At 56.4% G+C, this 27,630-nt stretch overlaps 1 protein-coding gene across 22 annotated transcripts in view; it reads right to left on the reverse strand.

Annotated features, from left to right (window-relative positions):
* Nucleotides 1–27,630, reverse strand: part of DYSF (dysferlin) — a 222,320-nt gene that overhangs the window by 66,676 nt on the left and 128,014 nt on the right. For 15 of the 22 annotated variants that reach the window (XM_070798445.1, XM_070798453.1, XM_070798449.1 and 12 more), the window contains 10 exons: nucleotides 26,916–27,009; nucleotides 26,396–26,473; nucleotides 17,909–18,090; nucleotides 15,089–15,229; nucleotides 14,255–14,284; nucleotides 12,573–12,602; nucleotides 3,451–3,552; nucleotides 3,180–3,341; nucleotides 1,988–2,153; nucleotides 1,458–1,534 (listed from right to left, as the gene is read on the reverse strand). In XM_070798445.1, coding sequence (XP_070654546.1) covers nucleotides 1,458–1,534; nucleotides 1,988–2,153; nucleotides 3,180–3,341; nucleotides 3,451–3,552; nucleotides 12,573–12,602; nucleotides 14,255–14,284; nucleotides 15,089–15,229; nucleotides 17,909–18,090; nucleotides 26,396–26,473; nucleotides 26,916–27,009 — 1,062 coding nt within the window. Of the gene's footprint in view, nucleotides 1–1,457; nucleotides 1,535–1,987; nucleotides 2,154–3,179; nucleotides 3,342–3,450; nucleotides 3,553–6,151; nucleotides 6,218–12,572; nucleotides 12,603–14,254; nucleotides 14,285–15,088; nucleotides 15,230–17,908; nucleotides 18,091–26,395; nucleotides 26,474–26,915; nucleotides 27,010–27,630 lie in introns of all 22 variants that reach the window. The other 7 variants (XM_070798437.1, XM_070798443.1, XM_070798440.1 and 4 more) reach the window with 2 other exon arrangements.

The raw sequence follows: 27,630 nt of genomic DNA on the forward strand, positions 1-27,630 counted from the left end.
AGTGGGCAGCTGGGACCTTGTGGGGATGCTTAGCTCCTGTGACACTTGAGAGCAACTATAAAGCTCTTGTGTCAGCCGCAGTGTGGCCCAGGACTGAACACCAGCAATATCCCCTTGGAAGCAGCAAAACAGTGAGAGATGAGTGCATGGAAAGAAGCAGAAATTCACCCTAAATGTCAGACAGAAGCCCCTGTAAGCACATCTCAGGGACAGCTTTGAGGACCCCAAGACTGACCCAGCACCCAAGGCTGTCCTCTTGCTCTCAAGGCTAATATTTGACTGATTGTTTAAAAAATTTGAACCCTTCCAAAATGCCATCCCTTCCCTAGTGAATAAATAGGCTGTGGGCCTGAGGACACATGCGTACTCTGCGTAGGCTGGAAGGCTCTGCTCTAGGCAGCCCAGAAGCTCTGGGAGCCCCAGGTGCCATGGGGCAGCCAGAGTCAAGCAAAGCCAAGAGGAGGGTGACAACCTGGAGCAGATGGAACAGAGCTGTTCAAGGCTGGTGCTCACAGTGAGGTCCGTGTCCGTCTCCACTGCGATAAGGCTGGGTGGGCCCAGCCATACAGGACCCACAGCCACCCAGAGCCCAAGGTGGGAAGAGTGATCCCCCCTCAGTAAGAGATGCCACAGTTCGCCTGCCATCTGTTTGGCATTGACGCCTGGGTCACCAGGTGGAAGGGGCTTCCCTTGTGGCTCAGCTAGTAAAGAATCCGCCTGCAATGTGGGAGACCTGGGTTTGATCCCTGGATTGGGAAGATCCCTGGAGAAGGCAAAGGCTACCCACTCCAGTATTCTGGCCTGGAGAATTCCATGGACTATATAGTCCATGGAGTCACAAAGAGTCGGAAAGAGTTACAAAGAGCAAGTTTCACTTCACCAGGTGGAGCACAGAGCAAAGGACTGCCTCTTGGACACCCTGGCAGCAAGGCCCTTCTCCTGCCCCTACTCCCTCCCGCAGGTGGAGGGGATGGGGTGTGAGGGACTACTGGCTTGAACACAGACCCGTCCTTCAAGCTGCCTCCAGGGTGCCACCAAGCACAAGCCCATAGATGAATCTCCGCCCAAGGAAGGTCCTAGCAACGGGGCTGGGCACCCCGGAGACTGCCAGTCACTCCTCACCCTGTCCTTCCCTCTTTCTTGCTCCTCTCACCTGATTTCCTGGTGATCGCCAGGGGCAAGCCCTCCACGTGGCCTTCAAGGTGCAGGGCCGTTTTTCTCAGATGCTTTGGGTCTTGCCCGGTAGACCCACAGGGTTTCCCACAAGCCCCCGCCCTGCTCCCATCCAGGCTGAAAGCTCCTAACTGGGTCCCTCCATCTGTCAAGTGTCAGCCACCAGGTTATGGGAGAGTGTCTTATGGAGGCTGTGTGATGAGGAAGGGGAGCAAGGCGGGGGGAGAGGGTAAACCAGGCAGCTGTCGATGGAGCCAGTGTCTGTCCCCAGGGACCCTTCCTACCTGGATGGGGATGAGGGGCTCCTTGTCATCGATGTCAATCAGCACATCTTCCCCAGGACTGAGTAAGCTCACGTCATCTGGAGGGAGAGCAGTGTCCAGGCCTGAGAGGGGCTCCCCTGGGGACTCACCCTTCCCGAGCCGTGAGACTCGGCCTTGGGTCTCACCACACTTCTCACTCATGTCTTCCTCTTCTTCCCCCCATCCTTCCCTCTCCCAGCATCATCCTTCACACTCCCCGTCTCCCCAGTTCCCTCTCTCCTCATCCCTTTGATCCCTGCATCTCCCTCTCCTGTGGCCTTTTCCACATGGTCTCTTACCACAGCATCGACCCCCACTCCCTGGAGGATCCAGCCTGGGGGCAGATGATGCCCTGAGGAAGACAAGATTCCCGCCCTTCCCTCCCATCAGCTGGGCAAAATTCATTCTCATTCAGGTAAGAGGAGGGCTTCAGAACGTGTCTCAGCTGGGAAGCCCACCTGCCCCAGCACCCCCTGCCCGCCCCCTCCACCAGTCAAGAGCCCCTCCCCTACCTGGGCCGCCCTGTGGGGACGGACTCTCCTCTGAGTAAGGATCACACAGGAAGCCCTCCAGGGAGCGGATGGTACACTGGCCCACCACGGGCCGGCGGCCAAACTGGCGGTTATCAATGACCTTGACCACTATGGGGGGACAGTACAGCTCCTCCCTGGGCAGCATCTGGGTGGAGGAAGAGGGAAGCTCTGGACAGCAGCCTGACCTCATCTCTGGGAGGTCTCAGAAGGAGGAGAGCCCTTCTTCCCAGGACAAGTCCAAGGAGCAGAAAATGACTCTCAACCTACACCTAACCCCCAAGGGCCGTCAATCCAAAGCGGTGGTCAGCTGAGCCCAGGAGCGGGCCGGTGGGGCAGAAGCCACCCACCTCTGTCTGCCTCTTGAATGCTGCATGCAGAGGCTGACTTTCCCCTCAAGCTTTAACCCCCAAACACACCCAACTCAGCCCAAAGTCAAAACAAGTCTCCTTTCCCTGAACCCTCACTGGCCGGGGAAGGGGAGAAGGGAGAAGCTGGCCCGGGACTCAACAGTTCTGGCAGACAGACCCCCCCAAGTGGATACTCAAGAGTTGGCTTCCAGACCCAGATTCTTCTCCCCCAACCCTAAAAGCACTTTGAACACAACTTGAAATGATTTATATTCTCTCCTTCGGTGGCGTCTTTGGCTCAGCCAAGAGGAGGCTCCTGTTGACAGCCATTGGGCCTGGAATTTCTAAAGCACTTTCATCCTGCAAACCATTTTCCTTCCCTCAGACTTGCCTTACTCTGGTCACTAAGCCCAGGCAAACCAGGTTGCTGAGAGGGCTGGGGCCGAGGGCCACGGGGGTGGCCTCTGCAAGGCCTGGGGTTGGGGAGGACTAGGTCCAGGAAGATTTGGAGGAATCCCTGAAGGTCAGAGCCCTGGCAGATGGCACTGGGGGACTGAGGCCTGCCCTGAGAGAGGAAACAGCCATGGGTGGGTCCTTGGGACTCCCGTGGACTCGGGATCTGGGGAGGCGGAACCAAGCTGGCGCCCTCTGTGCTGTGCGCAGGCTGCAGCTCCTCCAGGAAGGAGACAGCGAGCATTTCCTCCCGTTCTCAAAGGAGGTGGGAAAGAGACCGTGAGCCAGGAGCCTAGGCTGCCTGGGGCTGCGAGGAAATTCTAAGCACCAGGACTCCGGTAGGTAGCAGACTGCAGGGAGGTCAGGCTCACCACTTCCATGAAGAGGGTGCAGATGTCGAAGTTGGGGTTCTTCCGGAGGTTCTTGATGACACAGGATTGTACAGACTGGCCCCCGCACTCCACCACCAGGCTCGGGGAGGACACGCTGGCCAGCTGGTAGCTCTTCATGTTCCGAAGACCCCACGCCAGGATCTGGGGGAGCAGAGTGAAGAGAGCAGCTGGAAAGGCCCCAGGCCCGGGCAAGGCTGGGCCAGGAAAGGGGAGGCCCGCACCCCGACCCCCGTGATGGGGGCAGGCTCACCTCGATGGCGGTTCGCTGGAGAACCGGCTTGATGTTCTGGGGGACCACGTAGATGTTGGCCTCCCTCTGGGGCGGCGGGTAGGGCAGGTCCGTGTCCTCTGACTGCAGGGCACGGGGTAGAAGGGAGACAAGGGCAGGAGGAAGCCCAAGGCAGAAAGACAAGAAAGGAGGACAGACGGGATGGAAAGAAAGTGCAAGTGTGGAGAGACACAGAAATAGAGCGGCGGGGACACAGAAGGGGGCAAGCGGGCAGACAGAACAAGAGCTGTCAGTTTCCCAGGCACCCCCTTCTCCAGGTCACAACGCCAGCACCTCGGCCCAGGGATCAGGTGAGTCTGTTTCAGACAAGCCCTGGGCCACGACTCCTCCCGCCAATGAGCCGTCCGGGGGTCCCAGCCCCTGTCACACACACGTGCACACACGTGCACCGTCCAGCCCAACCCAACACGTCTACTTCAGCCCGTCTCAGTCCCGAGAGGACCACGTGCCCACCTGCTAGCCTCTCCCGCGTCCAGCTCAGACCCTCCCAACTGATCACCCACCCTGTGTTCCATCTCCAGCCCCCACAGATCCACACCCACGGACACCGGCCAGCCCCCAAATCCCACCTGTCGCACCTGTCCTAAGGTGTGACACACCTGAGCAGAACGCTTGCACTGCGAGCCAGAAGAGGTGCTTACAAACAGGAGGAGGGGCTAGAAAAGCCTGCCACCCCAGGCACCAAAGGGCCTACTGGGGAGGCGCCTCCACACCGTGGGCAAGAGGTCAGGGTGGCAATTTTGCCTGCTATGGGGCGGCCAAAAAAGACCTGGGCAAGAATCCTGAAGAACTATTAATACATAGGGAAGCGGGCGAAGCACTAGAAACAGGTATCCCTGTGGATTAGACAACTACCACGTCTGGCAGTGGTTATGAACACGGGCTCCGGGTGTGAATGAATCCCAACTCCACCACTTACTGAGTTAAATAAGTTATTGCACTTCTCTATGGCTCAAGGGTTTTCATCTACAAAATGGTTACTAAAAATTATCAACCTCTAACGCTTGATGTGAGGCTTGAAGAAGCTGATAACATTTAAAAGAGTTCCTGGTTCACGTAAACTCTCAATAGGAGTCCACATGGCAACTTTGTGACAATTAGAAAAAGATGTCCCTTTCTTAAAGCTCTTTACTTCCATGTCAGAAAATCATCCTAGGTCACTAGTTTATTGGAACAAGACACTTTACTGCCACCTGCTGGAATGCTATAACAAATACCGATATCCGATGCCTGCCCTGGAAGTCCCACTCCCGGAGACCCAGTGCACCCACGCACTGCACAACCTGAACACCCGTCTACAAAGGCCCTGACACCCAGGAAACGTCAGCCACAAATCCAAGGGCTGTGATGTGCGCTCTACAGAGCTTGCCTCACATAACTGCATTAAGAAACAATGGAGTCATCGGATTCGTTCTCCAAGCTGACTTGTTCTGGGTTCCTTCTCAAAGGATGTTGCATCCATCTGCAGATGCTCTGACGTCGATGGGGGGACAGCTGGAGCACTGAAACACATCAGCTTCCTCCCACCTCGGCCCTTCACAGCCAACCCCAGCTGTCACTCCTGCCCACAGCACACTGACCTGCGGCAGTGCTGATTTCTAAAATCAAACCAGACCTTGGTCCTAGTCCTAACCTTGCGGCTTCTGAGCTATTTGACCTTGGGCAAATTATTCAAACTCTGTGGTCCAGGACTCTCATGTGAAGACCCAGGATGACACCCTTACAAAATTGCTCTGAGAATTTAACAAGAGAACAAATATGAAGTGCTTCTGGCACATGAGAGGGGCTTAATCAAGAGCAGGGGCTGTAGTGATCAGTGCACTGTTGGTAGTGCCACTGTTTTCATCACTATGTTGCTGCTGACCAACCCCACTGACTGAGCAGAGCTGAGCCATCAGAGGCACCTCTCAGAACAGCACCAGCTTCATAGCTATCCCAGTGTCACCAAAGCACAATGTGAAGAAATTCATCATTTTCCTCCAGACCCCAAGGCAGGTGACAAGATGCAGGAAGCACCCACATTCTCAGAATGAGCAACAGATGCCATCAGAAGGAAGAGTGATGAGCAGGGCGGCCCTGGGCGCACCTGGGGGCTGCTGTGCACGCCACAGTCCACATGACTGGTGCCCCAGAGGGTGGGGGCAGAGCCCGCAGTGGCCTGGCCACTGCGGATGTGCCTGACTTGGTGTCCACCCTTGGCACTCCAAGGCTGCCTGCTGTGACAACTGCGTAGCAGGGGTCACTTCACTTTTAAAAAGGTTATGCCTGGAAGCCTGCTCGTGGCCTGCTCGAGGCCAATGCCCAGCCAACCGTGGGCCCAAGGCCAAAAGTCCATGATAAAATGGACAAGTAGAAGAGGTCAGGAAGGGAGCAACCCCAGGCTCCTGGGTGGGGAGGCAGGAAGACCAAACCTTCCTCACACGGTTGCAATGTTCTCCTGAAATCACCGGGAAAACTCAGGAATATATTTCCCCCTAGAACACTTCTCTCCAGGCCCCCAAACTCTGGGCCGTGTCCCTTTGGTTGCTTGTCCCTCACTTCCATGGCCCACCGTCCTGCTGGGCTCCCCCGAGCTCCCCATGAGGACACTTGTGTCTCCGTGCGGCGGCCCAGGCTCCCCACTGCAGGAACCTGGTCACGGAGGAGGACAGGGAACAAGAACCTGGAGAAGACTGGGCTCCAATACCGTTGGCAGGAGGCCCTGGAGGAAGAAGGCAGGTGCACACAGCTGCGGAGGCCAGGCCCGGCCGGCAGGAGGAGAGAAGCAGAAAGAGCGGTTAGGGGCGTGTCCACGGGGCAGCTTACCAGGCACAAGGCCCCCCATTCTCATCCCAAGGCCACCTCCATCCACCATGCCTCCCTCAGGAGCCCTTTGCTGCCACTCCCCAGAATTCCCACCTCTGTGGGGCTCCCTCCTCCTGCCGGGTGTCACGCGGTCCTCTGTCCCCTCCCCACTGAGCACACTGCAGTGCACGCAGGCGCCTCTCATCGTCACGGTGCGTCTGTGCCTCCCCACGCTCTGCTCCCTGAGCTGGTCTCATCCAGCCCTCCCCAGCTCTCCACGCTATCCGCTGCCTGTTCCCCTTCCCCGTTTACAGATGGTCCCGAGATGGCCTCTCGGGTCTGTCCACGCCTTCTGTCTGTGCCTACTCTTCCCTCGCTTCCCGAAAAGGGCTGCGTCCATCCCCCACCCCTGCCTCACTTCCAGGCCACCCTCGGCCCCACGCACTCGCTCTGTCCTCTGCACCCCCTCCCTGGAAATTTCTCTCTCCAAAATGAACAACAACCTGCCGGTAGCTCAGACGCAGCTCTCAGGCTCCTAGCTCTCCCCCTCCCCCAGCAGCATCTGGCCCGCTGACCTCAGCCTCCCTCCTAAAACGGTCCCTTTGGTTCCTCACCGCTGGCCTCTCTGCCCTCTCTACCCGCTCCTCAGCCCAGCCCTCTCCTAGGCTTTCTTCTCCCACACGTCTCTCCTAAGCCCCAGACTCACATTCCAGCCTTACTGCTATTTCATCCATGTGTCCTTCCAGCTTCTCACACTGAACTTGTCCCAAACTGGATTCTCTAAGCTCCCCCTCAAACCCACTCTCTTCAAATGTCATCTCAGAAGCCAGTCCCACCATCCACCCGGACAGCCAAGCCACGAAGCCGCATGCCACCTTGGCTCTCCTTCCCCTCTGTTGGCCCCCAAGCCTTAGAGACCTGTCTCCTACAGCTCTCCCATATCCACACACCCGTCTTCTTTCCTGAGTTTGGTTCACTACTCTCTTTTGCCTCCTCCTAAGTGACATCTTGGGCTTCCCTGACAGCTCAGCAGTATAGAATCCACCTGTGATGCAGGAGACGCAGGTTCAATCCCTGGGTTGGGAAGATCCTCTGGAGAAGGAAATGGCAAGCCATTCCAGTATTCTTGCCTGGGAGATCCCATGGACAGAGGAGCTGGGCAGGCTATAGTCCATGGGGTCGCAAATGAGTCAGACCAACTTAGTGACTAAACAACAACAACGTAAGTTCTATCTGGCATCTGCTTTCTGGCATCTGGCATCTGATATCTGGCATCGCCTTCCAACAATGAATGAGAACTGTACTCTGCAGCCAGGAGGTAATTTCTAAGAATGTCACTCTGTTTAAAACCCTTCAAAGTTTCCCCACCCACTCAGGATGAAGCCCAAACTCCTTGATGCAGCCTCCAAGATCCCTCATCTTCTAATCCTGCTGACCTCTCCGGTCTCACATCTCACCACTAACTTTCCACTGCAGGACCCCAAGCAGTGCCCAGCCACCTCCCCAGAAACACTCAACACCCATCCTACTGAATGCCAGAAGGCTGCAGGAGGCACCAGATTCTCTGTGAGGTTGGAGCTCACTGGTCCTCCTGGCCGAAGGACTCTTCCACCCACTTCATCTGGCTACCTCCAACTCAGACTCTGGGTCCATTTAAGTCTTCACTGGAGCCCCAGGTTTGAGTTAAGCACCCCGCAGTTTCCAGAGCAACTTGTCCCATTGAAAGACACATCACCCTGTGTCGTTTCCATGTGTTCATTTGTCTGTGTCCCATGTTAACCAATGGGCTTCCCAGGTGGCTCAGTGGTAAAGAATCTGTCCACAATGGAGGAGATGGAGGAGACGTGGGTTTGATCCCTGGGTTGGGAAGACCCCCTGGAGAAAGAAATGGCAGCCCATTCCAGTATTCTTGCCTGGGAGATCCCATGGACAGAGGAGCCTGACGGGCTACAATCCATGGGGTAGCAAGAGTCGGACACAACTTAACGACTAAACTACCATAGCCGACTTGTTAAACTGGCAATTCTGCACGCAGGGACCACAGCTGAATCCCCTGTCCAATAGAGGCTTAGGATCAGATAACTGAATGGAGAGAGGGATGGCAGAGGGTGAATGGTGGGGGGCTGGGAGGAGAAAGAACTTACTCCAACACATTCTCCATCCTTCCCAACACTTGTCTGCAACAGCCTTGCATCCTCACCAACCTCCTTCCCCTGGGCCTGCTCAGGGCTCTCTCTGTTTGCATGGGCTTCTTTTGCCATCTTCCAGAATCAACCACATCTTTTAGGGCCTAGTTCAAACTCTACATCCTCCAGAAAATCTCCCAAACCACTCCAGAAACTCCTTACTACCCTCTCTCTGACTTCTTTTTCCTCTAAGTGACCCTGGGCTCCGGTTTCCCAAGGTCCTGACTGATCTCCAACATCTCACACTTAAGAGTCCTGTAGTACCAGCCAAACAGCCACTCCTGTGCCCAAGTTTCTCCATCCAGTCGAGCCCATCTGAGAGGCACAGTACCTCCTTCCTGGGCAGCGATTCTCAGTGGGATGGGCTGCTGTGACCCCTGTCAGCACAGCCAGCCAGGGAGGAGGTGGATGCAGGCTGAAAACACCGCAGTGGTGTCCTGATGCACTGTCCTAAGTATGACCTTGGACTCTGAGGACCGCAGACCTCAGGGGCAGCCACACAACAGGAGACTAATTAGATGAGTCATTCCATGGTGGGGTGCACCCTTTCCATGCTGACCCTCCGCACCCTGCCTGAATGGAGGGCAGACGCAGGGCTGTTGCACAGATGGGGCTCTACAGGTGAACAGGGTGCTCACCGAGATAGTGCAGGCCAAGAGGACAAGGTCTCAAGGACAGATGAGGCTCTGTCCTCCCCCGAGCAGAATCCATCCTCTACCCACTTTCATCTGTCCACCCTGTTGGCCAGTTCAGTGCAGGGAACCAAGGCCATGGGCCATGAGGGTTGCTTCCTCTCCCAGTCCTAGAGGCCACCACGCTAGACAGCCTTATGTTCATCCCAGGGGAGGGGCAAGTGCAGGCGGGCCCTCCAGCCACCGAGGGCAGCACCGCCACCAGTAGCCCATAGACACCCACTCCACCCTGCAGGGCACAATCAGGGGACCCTCTGAACACTCAGACCCTGGCTCCTCGGGGAGCTCCAGGCGGGCGGGCTGGGAGGGCTCCACTGTCTGCCTGCCCCACCCAGCTCGTTAGGAACAACATGCTGCTCTAATTACACTTCCCAGGAAAAACAGTGTTTTAAATTAAAGCCTTGGGGGAGGGATAGGGGGCTGGTCGGGGGTGGGGGGGGACCACTGGGCTTATTTTCCTGATTGCAAAACACCAAATTTTTCCTTCTGGACGATTTGGGGGTGCAGGAGGGTACATCTCCTGGATATCTCAGACTAAAAGCCATAGCCTGTTGCCTGGATTAGGAGGGGGATGCAGTGACATCTGGTTGGCCCCCAAGTCACAGCAAAAAATCCATGAGTCCACTCTGCCTTCTTCCAGGACATCCATCCACGGGGCAAGACAGGAGTAGCAGAACCAAGGGCAGTATTCCGAACCACGCCCCCTGAGGTACTCAGGACCACAAGCCCTGATCCCACCTAAAGTGTCCCAAGAAAGGGTCTTCCTCTGCACTGGCTCAGGGGCCCTCAGTTATTAAGGAATCTGCCATCACCTCTTGTGCAGTGTGTGTGTGTGTGTGTGTGTGTGTGTGCACGCACGTGCATGCACATATACATGCTTCTCATGAGTGTACACATTTGCACACACTCACGCGTGCCTGTGTGCTCTCCATTTTTCAGGAAATCTAAAATTGCAGTTTCTTTGAACTCATTCCCCTTGGCAGCGCAGACCGCCTTTGTTCTCCAGACAAAAAGGAAAAGAAACGAGACAGAGGGCTCAGAAGAGGCGGGAGAAGGAGGGAGAGAGCGGGTCCGGGCCAAGGAGCAAACAGAGAAAGAGGGAAACGCAGAGGCAGAGCTGGACAAGGGGAAGAGCGAGGCTCCGGAAGAGGAGCCAACAGCGAGGGACAGACAGGAAGGCTGGGGGCTTCATGGGAAGCAGCCCTCCCCTCCCTCCACGAGGACCTGGGTCTCCCCACAGCAAAACCTCAAAGATGCAACGCAACACTGAGAGCACTTGGTCCCCACCAAGAGCACTCGGAGAGGGGACCTCCAGGTGGGCAAAATGCCTGGCATCAGGGAAATCTCGTTGCCCACCACCCTGGCCCCTTGCGGTGACATGCCCCAGCCCAAGGCACCGGACCCCCAAAGGGAGCACAGAGTCATCTTTTCCAGGAAGCCATCCCCACCAGCCTCCAGCTGTAGGAATCCTCAGCCCGGGGAGTGGCCTCTCACCTCATTCCCGCCTCCCACCCACGCGTGCTGTCCCAGAGGCCGTCCCCACTGGAAAGGCTGTCCTTAAACCACCCTCCAGAGTCACTGTTCCTCTCCATTCCTCTCTCTGGCCTAGGCCCCCATCACATCTGTCTCAAAAGCCTCCTAGCTGGGCTCTCCTGCCCCTCGCTCCCCAACCCACACCTCTCTGCAGCCAGCCAGCTTCCTAACACACCCGTCTCTGCTCCCAGACTTTCGAGGGCTCCCACAGCCAGTGGCCCAGAATCTAAGCTCCCGGCATGGCTTTTGCAGGTCACGGCTGGAGCACTCTTCACAGGGATCAAGCTGAGAGCCTGGAGGGGACTGAACGAGGGATACCAAGCAGGAGCTGGCTGCAGCAAGGAAGACAGAAAAATCCTGCTAAGGCGTCAGGCTTCCTGCAGGACCAGAGGCAGCAGGAAGACTAACCTGCCTCCACCCCGTCCCCAGGGATTCTTAAAACCAGAAAGGACTCAGGACCTCGGCCTGAACCTTAGCCTTCAAATGCAGAGGGACAGGGTAGCTGCGGGCCGCCTCTGGGGATGAAGAGGTCAAGGATCACCTTCTGGAATGGTTCCCTAAGCCAGCTGATACTCCATCCACCCTCCTGGGCCTAGGACCCTTGGGAGGTGCTAGCCCAGGCCTGTGCCCAGCAAACCCCCAGGACTTGCCCTCCTCTGGTGCTGCTAACCCATACCCGCCTCGGCCTGTGGCCGGCGGGCCCTGGGGCAAGACACTTGGCCCTTGTCGGGCTCTGGCCCCGAAGCTGCAGATTTTGATTTGCTTCCTGACAAGACCACAGCCAGATCCTGCTCTTGGAATCTGAGCCTCCACTGTTATATATTACAAATCCAGTTATTAAGGATTTTAACTTTTTTTAATAACTCATCCCTGGGCTGGGTCTTCTTCAGAGCAGGCTGTGGGTTTTGGCCACAGAATGCTCTCAATCAAGAGAGAGGGCTCCGTGCTGCTTCCCTGGACAGGACTCTGGTCCCCTTTCCAAATCGGCAGTCTTTCGCAACTGTAGCCAGAAGTAGGAGGCTGCCTGTCAGGCGCAATTACAGCCAGCTCACTTGGCGGACCCCACCTCGGTCTGGGAGCTGAAGGAAGTGAGGTAAGGGGCGCCGGGCCTGCGGATCCCACATCCTGACCCTGTGCTTCAAGTCCAAATTGCACTGAAAATGTCAAACGGTGTCCGCTCCCAGCCTGGGGATTCCCTGTCAGCAGGAAGTGGCTGCCCTTTTCCCAGCCCCCATCTGACCAGGGCTCTCCTTCCTGTCTCTCTGCCCGGGCCTCTGCCCCAGCTCAGTCAGGAGCGCCCACTCACACGTTCGCAGGAGGCCATAAGGAAAGGTGCTCCTCATCCGCCATAGCAAAGGACACAGCCTTGCTCCTTCTGGATGCAAACCCCAGGCTTCTCCCAGAACCTAGGAATCCCCAACCCACCCTGTACCCTAAACCGGCCAGGCCCCAAACTGGCACTTGCTCTGTTGGGTCAAAGGCACGTTCCCCACCTTTTTCCTAAGCACTGCAACAATGTCTGCCTAATGCCACCTCCACCAGCAAGGCTTCTTTGACTATTCTGTCCCCTTATGAACATGTTTATTCTTGAAAACATTCCACCTGGTACTCAGCCAGATGAGGCTCCGTACTGCTGTCCCTGGGGTCTGGGTAAATGTGACTTCCAACATAGCAGCAATCCACTTAAGGCCAGAATCACATGAGGACACAGCCCAGGCAACCCTGGATCCATGCAAAGAGCGGGAAATGAAATCCACACAGGAGTCCATGTGACAGACACACACTGGAGCACCAGGAACCAGGAAGGCTCCCAGGCATGGCCTTCCTCTTCCCTCTGTCTCTGCCCACCCACCCAGCCACAGGCGCCAGCTGTAAGGGTCCAGCTCACCTCTTCCAGGATCCCTGTTGTGTCCTGTACCTGGACCCCACCATGGGGCAGTCCACATCCAGGAGATGGTGGAGGGAGGAGAGCAAGAGGAAAGAAGTTCACCATTAGTGACAAGGAGCACTAGGCTGGGGCAGAGATCAACATGCCAGATATCCCCCTAAAGGAGCCAACAGAAAACGCTTCCCATCTAGGGTGAGGGGGATGTGCTGCCCAGACACACTCTCTGCCTGGTCCCTGCAATGAAGAAAGAAGGTACAACAGACACTGATGCAGAGAAACTGCTGGGAGAGGCCAAGCATGAACCTAGAGCCCAGGCATCTCTAAAAGTGACAGAAGAAAGGAGACTGACGGACTGACAGGTGGGGGGAGGATCCCAGACCCTGTGCGTCAGTCCCAGGATGCAGTCAGGGCCCGGCCCTGGAGCTGCTGCTGGAGCTATGGACTTGGAGAACCAAGGAGAAGCTTGATGCGCAGGGCTGGCAGACCTGAGAAGGCGCTTGGACTGGACAGGGAGCAGGGAGGGAGTGAGATGAAAAGGGATGGGAGGAGGTCTTATACGGAAGAACTATCTGCAAATTTGTCTGGGCTCCCTGCCTCTTAGGGCTTCCCTGGGGGCTCAGACAGTAAAGAATCTTTGTGGAATGCAGGAGACCCAGGTTTGATCCCTGGGTCGAGAAGATCCCCTGGGAAAGGGAATGGCTACCCACTCCAGTATTCTTGGCTGGAGAATCCCATGGACAGAGGAGCCTGGTGGACTATAGTCCATGGAGTCACAAAGAGTCAGACACGACTGAGTGACTAAACATTTTCACTTCCCTGCCTCATAAGCAGGGAGGCATCTAGACAGAGCCCAGCTGCCTGGGCTCACAGCTGCAGCTGGGCAACCCTTGGCCAAGTATATGATTCCCAAATTAAGTCAGCCCGGGTACCAGAAAAAGGTGTACATTTTTCATGACCCTCAGGAGAAGGAAGGGGAGGAGGGTGATGGGAACACAGTCCCCATCACTAGCAGAGGAAAGAAAACTGGATCTCGGTGGGAACACTGAGCTGGGAACTACGGTCCATTGATCAGAGTTTCTGAAGGGTGAGTGATTCTTAAAGGGAATCCCCTGGAGGGCTCGAAAATACCCAGGGTACTGTGCTGCCTCTCAGAGTTGGCTTCAGTAGGTCCAAAGTGGGACCCAAGTTTGGCATTTCTAACAATACCTACCTCAGTGATGCTATGCTGAGAACCACTGGCCTGAGTCAACAGTTCTCAGCTCTGGCTGCACAGTCCCATCTCCAGCATAGCTTTGAAAGATACCAGTGCCTGAGCCACACCCCCAAAAGATCATACTGCATTTGGTCTGTGCTGGGACTGAGCACTGGTGATTATTAAATCTATCCAAGGGATTCCAACACGCAGCCCAGAGGAGAGCCACTGGGCTAGATGACTGACGTGGTCCCTTCCATCTGAGTCATCTGTGATCCTTGGACTTCTCAGGGAAAAAAGGCAGGGAAGCCTGAGCTAAGCACGGACCCCAGCCCCCACCCACCCTGCCCCTAAGACCTCACCCACACCTTCCTCGGCTTGAAGGCAGGATGGTGGTGACATGTGCCTACTGCCCTTCCTAGCCTGGGAGGTGGCTGCAAACACGGGGAGGGGGCGAGCTTGAAGAAGCAAAGCTAAGAGTGAGCCTTACCTCAAAACCAGGAATATGGTGGATGGCAGGCTAGGGTGAAAAAAAGAGCTCTGGTTAGGTGCCTGTCACCCAAGGCCCCACCAGCGTCCTTCCTGCCCTGGCCAGGCAAACACATTCCCAACCACAAGTTGACACTTGTGGATATGTCTGTGATTGGACAGTCCCAGGATCTGCAGACTATTCCTAGGAAGCCTCGGGATTCCTGGGAAGTGCCTGGTAGGCAGGTGCAGGGGCAGCCAGGTTAGCAGTATGCCATGTCCCCTCCAGACACTTCCACCACAGCAGCCTCACTTCTGACCAGCTTACATTTTAGAGGTTCACATCACACTAAGAGCAAATTTGAAGACATGGCTCTAACCCAAACCCCCTATTTTATAGCAGGGAAGTGGCTGGCCAGGGTCACACAGCGAGGCCGTGGTGAGCCAGCACTAGAACAGACATCCTGTCCTGCCCTGTCCCTGAAGTCCCCTTCCCCGGGACAATTAGGCCCCCTAACCAGATGACAGAGGTCTTTCTCCCAGAAACCGTGTCAGGAAAAACACATGCAATGACCAGAGGACTCAGACATTTGAACACAGTTCAGATTTCAACTTTCTGCCCCAGTGTAGATCGCCTCTTGATTTGGGGCTCAGAAAAGATGGACAAAACTGGTTCCGGCAGGAGATCCAGAGGTGGCCCTTCAGCGCTCTCCACTAAACGCAGGCCCTTGGTGAGGGAAGAATGTATCCGAGGCCCCTCCCCTCCATCACACCATCCCTTCACTGGGCCTCCCACCCTCCCCGGCCAGGCGCTCCAGACCTGGGCCTCCTGAATCCGGACGTGGACCAGCCTCACCTTCTCTCTCTGGATGAGCTCAAAAGAGGCCAGCAGCTCACCGGCAGGCTGGCTGCCCCTCGTCAGCGGGAACCAGGCCAGCCGAGGCGTCCGTTCCAGACTCGGCTGACAGATGCAACGTCCCATGAACTCATCTACACCCTAGACCAAGCGTGGAGAAGGAGAGTCAGCGTCCCCCAGCCCCGGGGCTGGTGGCCTCAGAGTTGTCACCAGACCTACACCTGGCCACCTGAACTGGAAAGGGCCTCAGAGCCGGGGCAGCCCCTGGTGCAAAATGGTAAGTTCTGCCTCCCTTAGAAGGATGTGAGGAAAACATGTGAGTGGCCTCCTGCCACTGTTGCTAGAGCTGACTCCCATCTCGGAGTCCCTCTGTTTGTCCAAATAGCATTCACCTTGCTTCAATTTAACCAAGCTCTAAGCTCATTAGAGTCAAAAGTGATAGCCACCTAGCATTTCTCGAATGTCCTCAGCAATACAAGCACTTGACATTTCCCGGGACTTTTGTGTCTCCTATTCATTTCACCTTCAGATTCCCCCTCCTCCTCCAGCTTCCACATGGGGAGTCTGTGATCATGCTCATCAAATTAAATGCATCTTGTTAAAATGATGTTTGCATCTTTTCATTCCTTTGCTCTGTGCCTTCCATGACCTGCAATGCCTAGAGGATGAGGTCTGAACCCCTCCTGGCATGGAGGGCCGCTCACTGGAGCCTGCTCGTGCCCCTGTCTCATCCCTTCCCACACATTTTCTACCCTGGCTGTTGCCCTCAGCTGGCTTCACCCCAGCCTTTATGCTGGCTACTCCCCTACCCTGCTGCACTCTGCTCTTCTCAGCCATCACCCACAGCCCTGCCCAAGCTCAGCCCTTTGATGTGGACCCCTGGGACCTTGCTGACCTGTGAACTCCAGCCTTATGGTTAGCTTCCCCAGGACAGGGGCCACAGACAGAACCTGGGTCTCAGCCAGATGGTGCTGCAGCCATCACAAGCCCTGGTGGCTTGCCCAAGGCACTCATCCGGAAAAATCCTGGCCAGGGCTGGGAGGCATCCCTACCTGTGGTCACCTCACTGCTGGGGACATTGTCCAGAGCCATCTGGAGTGGTCACCAGCTAGATGTCCCCCTCAGTGAGTGAGAGTCCAGCACAGACCCTCAGAGTGGGCACCAGCCACAGCGGTGGGGAGGGTCCCAGAGGCTCCCCTGGGCCCAGTGTTGCCCTTTAGCCACTGGGTCATGGAGAGGCTGGGGGAGGGGCATCCTTGCAGAGCCCGGGCAGCCAGGACCGCAGGAGCTCAGAGCAATGGATATTTGCCAACAGGTACAACTTCATCTGACTATGTTATCAAAAAGCAGGACCCCGGGGCCCACCCACCCAGAAGAGGCCATGGTGCTCTGCCACTGGGGTCCCTCGCAGGCACTGGCCTGAAGGGCAGAGAGTGACATCTGCGTGACACTGGTGAAAGTGGAGGTGAGGTTCTATGGGAAGAGAGAGACCAAGCCCGGTCGCCTCCCGCCCGCCCCATGCCAGCACTTGCACCTACTTCTGTGACGTCCCCTGGCCCTGAACCCTGCAGTCCTGCCGCCTCCCGCTCATTCCTGCCCCCAGGGTTCCAGGCCCTGAGCTCTTCCCCAAAAGGCCCTTCCTCCAGCAGCTCAACCCCCATGGAGCCAGCTTTTTCTTCCAAGGGCAGAGCCAGCAGGCCGGCCTCGGGTCCAGGCCTGCATTGCCCGCTGTCACCTGGTAGGGGTGCCCTCATTGGCATCACCTTCAGCCACCCTCTGGTCATCACACCATCCTACCCAGGCATGGCAACTCTTTCTGGACACATCTTTAAAACTCAGGCCCCTTCCCTTTCATCCACTGCTACCCAGGTAAGGCCTCTTGGCCACCTACGCCTTGGCCAACCCCGTCTCTCTCTCTCCCAATAGCATCCCAACCCTCCTTTGTAAAAGGTTTCCCTGAGCCCGCTACGCCTCCAATCCCCTGACCTCTACTCCTTGCTCTTCCTTCCCGGCCCTGGCCCTCCCTCGTACTGTGCTAATGCCCACTGCCTCATCCCAACACCTCAATCTCACATTCCCCAGAGCCTGTCACATTCCAGCCCACCACTCTCTCCCTCCTGAACTTTTCCTGTCCAGTACAGGAGCCAGCAGCATCCAGTGGTTAAATTTACATTAGTGGATTACACTGAAAAACAAGGAAAATCCGTCTTCTCGGTTGGACTAGGCACATTTCAACTGCTCAGCAGCACACGCTGCAAGTGGCCCTCATTTGGGCAGCACGCCTGCAGAGCCTTCCCACCAGCGCAGCAGGTTCTGTGGGAGAGCGCCACCCGCTGCTCTGTGCCCAGAGAGGACCCAGCCTGTGTCACAAGCTGGCTCCCTGGAGGAGCCCCTGCCCTGTGGCCCCTGAGCCCCGGCTCTCACCTGGACTGGGAGCCCCATGTGAGGGGCCACTCAGCCCAGTACAATGTGCGGAGTCCACGCAGCTCTCCGATGAGGAGGGGGAGCCCACCTGGGATCTTATAAGCAAGCTAGAGACAGAGAAAAAACCCAGGCTCCCAACCCACAGTGAAGCACCCTGGCCAGATCTGTCCCCTTTCTCTCTCATGGGCCCAGCACACTTGCCAGCAATTCACTGTAATTACTCTGAAATTTTCACCACTCTGCAGCCTGTGGGGTCGGGGAGAGGCCACCAGCCCCAGCCTCGGGAAGCGCCCATCTGGCGGGGCACCCATCCCTCACAGCAGCATCTCCCCCCGGGCACTGGGCTCTGGAGAGGGTGGCCAATGAGGGCTGGGGGAGGGAGGCGGGCAGACTCACATAGGTGTCATGGTCATACAGCTCCACCACAATGCTGGGAGGCTGCTCGGCGATGCTGCTTGGCTCGCCAAAGATCTCGATCTCGTAGAAGATGAGCGTCTGGTCCCAGGTGGGGTTTAGGGTGTTCTTAGCCACCACCGTCTTCTGGCTTTGGTGCAGGAAGGAGACGACTGCATAGGGATCTGTGTGGGCCGGGCATAGGGAAGGGAGACAGGACACAGCAGAGACCGTGAGAGTCGCCTGCTCAGGAGTCATGTGGCCACAAAGCTGAAGCAGGGCTGTGGCTGCCGCTCTGGAGCAGCAATGTCCAGGCTGGAGACATGTCCCAGGGGGGCTCTCCCCCCACCCCCGGCTTCTGTGAGTCAAGCTGGTGACAATTGCAGGGAGATGGGGCCAAGGTCCAGGAGAGCAGGCCCAGAGATCCAGAGAGCTCCCCCTGTGGGCTCCTTTCTAGACTGGTTGCTGGGGGCAAAAGTATAGTTGAAGGAGGTAAGAGCCTGGATGGTGCATTCATTTATTCATTCATTCATTCATTCATCCAGGGCTTCCCAGGTGGCGCTAGTGGTAAAGAATTGTCCGCTAATGCAGGAGACATACAAGATGCAGGTTCAACCCCTGGGTTAGGAAGATGCCCAGAAGGAGGGCATGGCAACCCACTTCAGTATTCCTGCCTGGAGAATCCCATGAACAGAGGAGCCCGGCAGGCTACAGTTGATAGAGTCACAAAGAGTGGGACGTGACTGAAGCAACTTCGCATGCACACACACACATCTTCAAGATGGTTTGGAATTATTGACATTCATCCTGAAAGCATTTACTGAGTGCCTTCTGCAGGCAAAGCTCAGGGCTAGGTGATAAAGACTGAGAACACATTTGGAGCAATACAAAAATCTATACAAAAAAAAACATAAAATTGCCATTTTGATCATGCTCTGAAGAATAGCAATGAGGTACAGTGGTGTGTAAGAGAGGAATCTAGCTTTCTCAATAGAGGCAGAGTAGAGTGGAGAGGGAGGTGCTGGTAGACTGGCATGCCTAGGTCTGCATTTCAGCAAGCTTCTGCTGGCTGTCACGGGAGAACAGACTGGAAGGGGCACAAGTGGGTGCAGGGAGACCAGTTATGAAACTGCTGCCAGGGTGCAGGCAGAGGGGGTGGTAGCATAGACGGGTGGGGGAGTTAAAGAGAAACAAAGGGATTCGAGGGCTGTTGGGAGCTGGGGGGCAGTGAGGAGAACCTCAAGATCCCAGCAGCTCCTGACACCCCCAAACTCCTTTCTAACCTGCCAGCCCCAGTCATGCTGGCCTGGGACCCACCAGGAGTCATCCCTCTGCCTGGTCCCAAGGTGTCACTAGAGAAGTTTCTAGGGCAGTGGTTCTCCAATGTGAGGATGCAGAGATATCACCTGGAAGGCTGGCCCCACCCTCAGAGACTCCTTCATCAGGTCTGGGGTGGGGCCTGAGAACTGACATTCCTAACAAGTTCCCGGGTGGTGCCGATGCTGCCTTTCAGGGCTACACTTGGGAACCAAGGCAGGAGAAGGGCCCATGGGGCTGAGTGCATATAATCTGGGACAGGAGCGAAAGGCTTGGAGGAGGGGCTCTCCCAGCTTCTCTCATTAGGGGGCAAGGTCCATGTGCTGCCATTCTGTAAGACTCAAAGTGCCAGATGCTGAGGCCACGTGGACAGAGAAGTCTGAGGGTGCAGGAGGCTGGGTGCCCAATGGCTGGCAGGGCTGAACCCAAATGCCCTGTCACAAACCCTCTACACTCAGCACCTTCTCCATCCCGCAGCACCTTGCACCCCACAGGATGGCCCCGGTGTGACCTCAGATGGCCTCAACACCAGACATCTAGTGCCTAGATGTCCAGCTGGTTCTGGGGCTGAGCTGGGGAGACAGCTTTTCCCCACCATGGGGAGGGGCAAGCCAGGATCCCTGTCCATAAAGAGACCAGGCGGCATGCCACAGCCACTACAGGAGGCGGCAGACAGTGACCATCGAGGAGTGGAAAAGTTGGAGTGAGCAACAGGAGGACTCCCACCAAGGGACAGGGTACAGGATTGTGGCTGTTGCCCAAGGGGCTAGTTTTAAGGGTGATGGGGGGATCTGAGTTAGGAGGCAGAAGCTACGGGCACTCACTGGCCGAACAATGCTGGGTTTGGCTAATGGGAGGCAGCCACCAGGCTAAGACCAGTTCGCAACCTTCAGGCACAAAGGCACAGTGGGGTCAATGCTGGAGGGCTTCCTGAAGGAAATCAGCTTTGAACCTGACTCTGGCAGTAGAAGAGGGCATTGGGAGGACCTTGGCAGAAGAAGGGGCAGGAGAGACGTGTCCGCCTCTCACCACCTCCACCTGGTGGAGGCCTCCCTGGCACGGGGCTCCCTTCCCATGCACCAGCCTGGCAGGGCTGCCCGAGCCGTTCCCTTTCTGCCCCTGGCAGGGCCCAACGGCGTCTGTGCGTTTAATGAAACCGTCTGGCTGTGATACCATCAGCTCCAAGCTCGGCAGAGAACCTCTCCCCGGTTCCAGTAAGGGAAAGAGGGCGCGTTCCGATAAATAAAACCATATTAGAGAGCCAGCGAAAAAGCCCCTTTTGTTCCCACCCCCTGTGCTTCCCAACGCTTTATTTTTATAAGCACGGGGGCCCCAGACCGACCGCGTTTACACAGAGATCACAATTGCACATTGTGGCGGCCGGGCACGCTGTACTGGTATTGGCAGCCCCCCCCACGCTGGCCCCCGCGCAGGCGACTCCTTCCAGCAGCCCCATCAGCGCAGGCAATGAGCTCAGCACGGGGGAGGGAGGGGGCGGCTTTCAAACAAAAATCACCCAGACCCACACGCACGCCCCGCCCGCCCAGGGGAGGAAAAAACACACAACAAAGGCATTGTAAGGAGCAGGCCTGGAGGCCTGGGGCCTCAGACACTGGGCTACTGTGTGCCGGGCCTGGCCTCTCCCGCACAAGGCCCAGCCCCGCGACAGAAAAGAAACAAGGGGGGGCTGGGGTGCTGCTGAAGCAAGGTGGTCAGATGAAGGGAAGCCAGACAGACGCACAGACACAAGCCTCTTCCAGGAAAGCCAGGAGGAGGGAGGCAGGTCTCAAGAAGAGGGGGAGGGCAGGGGAGAGGCCGGCTCTTCCCAGGGCCATGCCGGTAGGTGAGGGCTAGCATCAGCCTCCAGCCTCACCTGCCAAGCCGCACGGAGATCCCCCTGAGGCGGAAGCTGGATTGGAGCTCTGGAGGACCACAGGCTGTCCGGGCAGCTCCAGCCAAGAACACACAAGGGTTCTACAGGAATTCAACACCGTGGGAGGCCCCAGACAGGTGACTGCTGGACCTGCAGCCCTGTGCCCAATCTCTGCGACATTCCCAGAGCTCCGAGGAGGACCCTTCTCCAGTCACAATACACTCCCTCCAACAGCTCAGACCACCAGGGTGAGGGACAGGACAGGAGGCGTTGTACCCCTTGTTAGAAGAGGGGGCTTTGCCTCAGAAAGACTAAGTCTCCAGTGCCTGCTGACACGTGCCTGGGACCAGACTCCCTGACTCCAAGTCAGGGCTCCTTCTTCGTGTCATGATCAGGGTAAAAGGCCCCTTAAGACAGGGTGGAGTAGACTGCTAGTAAGCAAGGCAATGCAAAGAAAAACTACAATACAGCAGTATTTTTCATATAAAATTAAGAAAAATTTGTTTAGATTTATAAAATCCAGTGTTGGCGAATAGCTGATGAAATAGGTATTCTCCTTTATTGCTGGAAGCAATTCAACAACCCTTTAGGAAAGCAATTGGGCCGTATGCCTTGAACAACATAAAACTGTTTACACCGTTTCCCATATTCCTGGGAATCATCCAAATTAACCAAAAAGCTATATGAACCAAGATGTTCACTCCAGCATTATTTGCAATCCATCGTTCAATATACAGTTATTGACTGACCAGCACGTGGTAGGTAAGCACAGTGCTTTGAATATGAAGGCGCATGAGACATGGTCCAGACTCTTAAGATCATGACTGCTGCTTAGAAATGGTAACTAAACATCAATTATAACCCAAGTGATGTGCAGCTTCCTAGCAAAGTGTTCAAGGCACTAGGGGCTGGGGTAGGCTGTGGAGCCTGGTGGCCTCAAGTCAATACTTCCAAAGGAGGCCTCCCCAAGTGTTAAGAATAAGGAGGTAACCAAGACAGACCAAGGAGAAGGGGGCGTCCAGGCACCCAGGACAGCATGGGCAAAGGCACCAAAGAGCACTGGGGGGACAGCGAGCCTGTCTGCGGCGAGGGAGGGAGCACCCCGGGCTGCAGGAATAGAGGACGAAGGAGAAGGCAGGCGGGCAGCCCACACACGGTCCCGGATTCACACCGAGCTAGCTGGATTGAATCCTGTCGATCAGTTTCCCAAAATATGCTCTAAGCAAGGCGCGTTCTCGGGGGAACGAAGGAACGCTTAAACAAGTTCCACGGGCTCCTTTCCTGCAGCCACCCCAGAGCCTTCAGTGCCACTGTGCGTTGTAAATCGCTAAGCGTGCAGTGTTTCCCAGCCTCTCTCACTCAGGATCCCTTTTTAAGTGGAGCGTTTCACAAGCCTCCAGTGCACCTTGGAAAACAGCTTCTTAAGCTCATCGGGAGAATTCCCCCAGCCAGAGCCAACCTTAACAGAAAGCTGTGCTTCAGAAGAGAGGGGTGGGCTGTGACTGGAGTCCAGACAGAGGAAGCCCACAAGCAAGGACTCCCCAGCCCCACTCAGGACAGAGTCTGGACCTGGGGGCCCACAGAGGTGACCTGAGCCAGGGGGCAACCGTAGTTCAGCAGACCTCACTGTGGCCTGGCCTGGCATCAACACCCCTCAGGACCACCCAACTAGCACGTAGCTCTGACCTCCCAGGAACCATAAGGCCAGCAAAGAGAGCACTGGACTCTCTACTTTGTTGGCAGACACCCCATCCCCAGAAATTAATAACTTGGCATTTGATCCTCAAGCCTCTCATTTTCTTCATTAACCAAGCCCGGCCCCTGAGCCCACTGACCCATGACACTTGCAAGGAGGAATTTCTGGGGCCTCAAGCCAAGGGCGGTGCCCTGGTCTATGAGCTGCCCAGGGGTCCTCGTGGTGGCAGCCCTGGAAGCAGAGCCTGTGGCTCCCTCAAACCACACAGGTGGTTCCAGGCTAGGGGAGAAAGCAGAGAAGAACTCCCTGGAGTATAACTGGGCAAAGGAGACAGTGTCCTCCCCAAGCCTCTTTAAGAAATATCCATCCATAGTGATGAGCAACTCAGCTCTGAGCGCTGGTTAGAGCTACGCTACTGCCCATGACGCATGGCGTTGAGGACGTGTGGTTTCTAGGTCTGGAGTCCTATCTTCTCCATTCTAAATGGATCCAGTTCACAGTCCAGATGCTCACCCAGCAGTGGCAACCCTATCCCAATGTAAGTCATTTGAAGTAAGCATCAGTTCACATTTTTTATACCTAATCACTACCTTGGCCACACACACTCATAACCACACAAACACAGGCCACACACACCCTTTCAGGGGTCCAGAGGATTGGTGCTGGCCCTCCAGGCAAACCCCACTGAGGCAAAATCCTCAGGCTCCCTGCACAGCAATATCGCCACAAGCCTCCCTCCCCACCTGAGCTCAGTGTCACTCAACAAGTGTTTCCTGGGCAACTCCTGTATGTCCCCCACACCTTCGGCCAAGGAGAAGAAAACAAACACAGCACCAGCCTTGGGACAGTCCCAAGGCCACGCCACAACGGACAAGCAGAGGTCAGAGCCCAGGGCCACGGGAGCCCCCACTGGGAGAAAAGCCAGAGGGCTTCCCAAGGCGGGCCCTCACGGCCGCAGACACCAGCAGACCGGCTGGAAGGTGGGACCCGTGACAGACTCTGCCGCCCCGGGCCCTCCCCCGGCCCCAGACATGCCTGATGCACACAGGAGTTTCCTCTGAGAAATGCCAGCCGGTGGCCGTGCGCAGCCTCCAGCCGCCAGCCGCCCCAGGGTCAGTTCCAGGGGAGAAGCTGCTTTGGTTTAGGGTTTGGGAGTGAAAATAAACACTCTGGGTTTTATAGGTTCACCCGTGTTGGCTGCTGTTTTCCTTTCCAGCAGCTGCTCAATCAGGCCTTTCATTCAGAAGCCAGTGGCCTCCGAGGAAGCCCTGGGCAGTGCCCTCAAAACTCAAGGGATGTTTATTTGGGGGCGGGGGTGGAGCTAGGATGGAAAGTGTTACGTCTCCTGCGGGCGGTACCAGGCTGACCCTGCCTGCGGTCCCCAGAGGTGCGGGTCCCCCAGGGGAGCTCCCCTCCAACAGGTCTGCCACAGTACAGCCCACGGAGAAGGGGTCCTCCACCTGCACCCCACTTCACTCCTCCCACACCTGCACCCCCACCTCGCACACTCTCCCCTGAAGGAAGAGGAAGCAAGACTGGGAATTAGGCCACTTCTCTTTTCCTGAGAGTAGGTGCTGAGTGTCAGAAAGCATCCTGGCCGCGGTTCCCAGGAAATTGCAGTGGCAGAGACCGCCCTCCCACCTGCCAACGCCCCTGCACTGCGCGTGCACACTCTCTCAGCACCCTGAACCCAAAGCACAGAAGAGAAATTGCTCCACCCACCCCAAGTCCGGCTACACAGAGCTAGAGAAAAGGTCACTGAGAGGAGAGGAAGGTGAGGAGGTACAGCTGCCGGGGAGGAACCAAGGTCGCTCCCCAGGCTGGGGAGGAGCAGGACCTGGAAAGGGGCATGGATGGGTGGCTGTGAGCTGAGTCCCAGTCTATGAACAGAAGGCCACTCTCCCAGAGGAGCTCAGTTCACCCAATTAAGCACCAAGCGTTTGGAAGCGGGGTACATCACTTGTCAGCTATTTCAGCTCAAGCAATTTAGTTAACCTACCTGAGTCTCAGGTTCTTCATCTGTAAAATGGGGATGTTAAAGCCTACTTCATAGAACAGTTGTAAGGGTTCTGAAATAACACCAGTAACGTGCCTGGGCTCAGAGTAAGCACTCGGTGTTAGTTCTTTAGCGCTACAGGTTCAAGGTAAGTGCAGGTCTCTTCCTTGAGGAGCTCAGAGTCATGGTGGAAAGAATGTGACAGAGACACACGGCAACTCATCTATGCAGTGGGTAAGGGCTCTGGGAGGGGTGCTGGCAAGGTCCTGACCGAGTACTGAGGGGGAGCAACCAGCTCGGCTTGGGGAAGGGTCAGAGGGCATGTGGGCTGGGTCTTGAAAGACGAGTAGGAGTTCACTGGACCAAGAATAGGGAGGGACTGTGTTCCAGGCACTGACACAATGGCCAGGAACGCGGAAGAACCAGACAGCTTTGACAAGAGCCGGCGCAGCCAGAGCCTAGTGGAGAGAGAACCAGGAAAAGATGAAACTGGCGAGGTCTGCAGAGTCAGATCACAAAGGAGTTGTCCACTTAAGAGTTCTGGATTTATGTGTTGTGAAAGTGAAAATGTTAGTCACCAAGTTGTGTCTGACTCTTTGCGACCCCACGGACTGTAGCCTGCCAGGCTCCTCTGTCCATGGAATTCTCCAGGCAAAGTCTTGCCTGGAGCAGGTTGCCATGCCCTCCTCCAGGGGATCTTTCTGACTCGGGGATCGCACCCAGGTCTCCCACATTGCAGGCAGATTCTTTACCATCTGAGCCACCAGGGAAGAAGCCCATTTATGTATTAGTATCTGTTTGAAATCAGGGGAGTGACATGACCAGATCTGTCTGGGTTAGTGTGGAAGGTCACAGGGAGGCCAGGAAATGACCAGAGTGCTCAGATAAAAGGGCCATGGCCAGTGCGAGACAGTAGCCACAATGCTGAACAGGAGGGAACAGTCTCTGAGACTCGGGAGCCAGAATCAACAGAGCTGGGCACCTGCTTGTTTCTAGCCTGATGGGCAGTACAGGCACATTGATGTGATGCCAGGACCGAGGGAGGAAGTAAAGGGGGGCCTGGATCTGGGGGAAGGGGGCCCAAGGAGTTCGTTTTGGACAAGATGAACTGTGGTGACTCTGAGTCTTCCAGGGGAGACACTGAAAATATGGGTGGTATAAGGGGCTTCTAGAAACTGAAGACCTGGAAGTTTCCGTGACATGAGCAGTTCCTGGGTTGGTAGGGGGACCCCAGTGTCCAAAGAAGAAAACACACACGGAACTCCTCGGGGGCATCAGGCTCAAGGGGCAGTGAAGTGGTTGATCAGGAACAGGTAGAGCAGAAAGCTGCAGGAGGCCAAGAAAGAGGGGTGTCCCAGGGCCAAGGCCAGAGGGGTTTTCAGGGGGCGACAGCCAGTAAAGCCAAACCCCACAGAGGTCAAGCAGGCCCCTGCAACCCGGAGACACAGTGGGCTGACAGCAGCCCCCACCTCCACAAACCCAACAGACACAGCACCCCGCCTCGATCAGGGGAAGCCCAGGCCACGTTCCCTGTGGGCCGAAGGCCCTACGCCTCTGTTCCCAGCTCTCAGTCCCTGGTCCCCAGCTCTCCCCACTCCCCCCACCTACCGGAAAAAGAGTCCTTGTCCATTGCAGGCAGATCCCGGGCCTGGTACATGTAGCAGCGTAGATGGTAGCGGTTCCCATCTGCACCAGAGAAGAAACAGATGCCGAGTGAGGGGCTGGGGGTGACAGGATCAGGGGCTGGAGGATGGAGCGCGTCTCTAGAAAGCAGTGGACAGAGGGGCTGGACGAAAGAGACTACACGTGCCACACTCTCAGGATCAGGAGAGCAGACCACAGCCCAAAGGCGGAGCCACAGAACAATGTGTCCTGGGCCTGGTGAGCACTGGGAAGGGGGCAGGGAAGGGGGAAGGGGTCAAATGAACCACCGTGCCTTGAGTGCTGGACTTCAGGCTCAGCACTGACACATATACCACACACGGACACACACACGACACTGACCCACCAACACAGACGCAGTTCTCCACAGCCCCCACACATACACCTGATCACGCAACCCACACACCCAGGAACGTAGGGTGACCCATCCGTGTCACCCCTGTAGATACCTCCAAACATCACTTACAGTCAAAGATGCAGGAAATCGTGGGTCTGTTCACACCAAAACTCAAGGTGGAGACGGACACGGAATCTTCACTCCTGTCGTCCACCACGCCACCCTGGAGACACAGAGCTGGTCACAGCAGATTCTGACCCCAGAGGCTGGGGGTGGTGGGGAGACTGGCTCAGATAGTCAGGTCTCCAAGGTCCTTTAGACAAGGCTCTAAAGCGCTAATTTCACTCCAGATCCCAATGTCAAGTCCACAGGGAAAAGCCTCTCCCTTTCTAGCGGAGACCCGACAAGCCAGAAGGGGGTTTTGAGTTGTTCCAGCCCAAGAGGTTAGAGTTCGATAGAAGAAGCGACTCAAGGGGCTCTCTGGGGTAGGGAGGAATCCATCAGGGGTCTGCCCAGGGTAGGGGTTATGGGGAGCCCACGTCTGGAGGGCCTCAAACAGCATCTCTGTCCTCCCCTGCCTGGACACAGGGCTGGTGTGGGGACACACAGGCACGCAGCTGGGTCCCCAGCTCTGCAGAGAAGCTGCGCTGTGTCTTCTCATCTCTTACCAGTTCCCACTGTGCTGAGGGTCAGGGAGCCTGAGGCTGGGGACAAGGGCATGGGGGGGGGGGGCATCTACACTCAGGCTCAGAAGCTCTGCGTCAACCTAGATGCTCAGTCCCCGCCCCTGTCCTCGTTGGCCACTGGGCCATAAATCGCCTTCCCGGTGCCCTGCATCCCTCCA

Source organism: Bos indicus, chromosome 11 (assembly GCF_029378745.1).
Source record: "Bos indicus isolate NIAB-ARS_2022 breed Sahiwal x Tharparkar chromosome 11, NIAB-ARS_B.indTharparkar_mat_pri_1.0, whole genome shotgun sequence".
Taxonomy (NCBI): Eukaryota; Metazoa; Chordata; class Mammalia; order Artiodactyla; family Bovidae; genus Bos; species Bos indicus.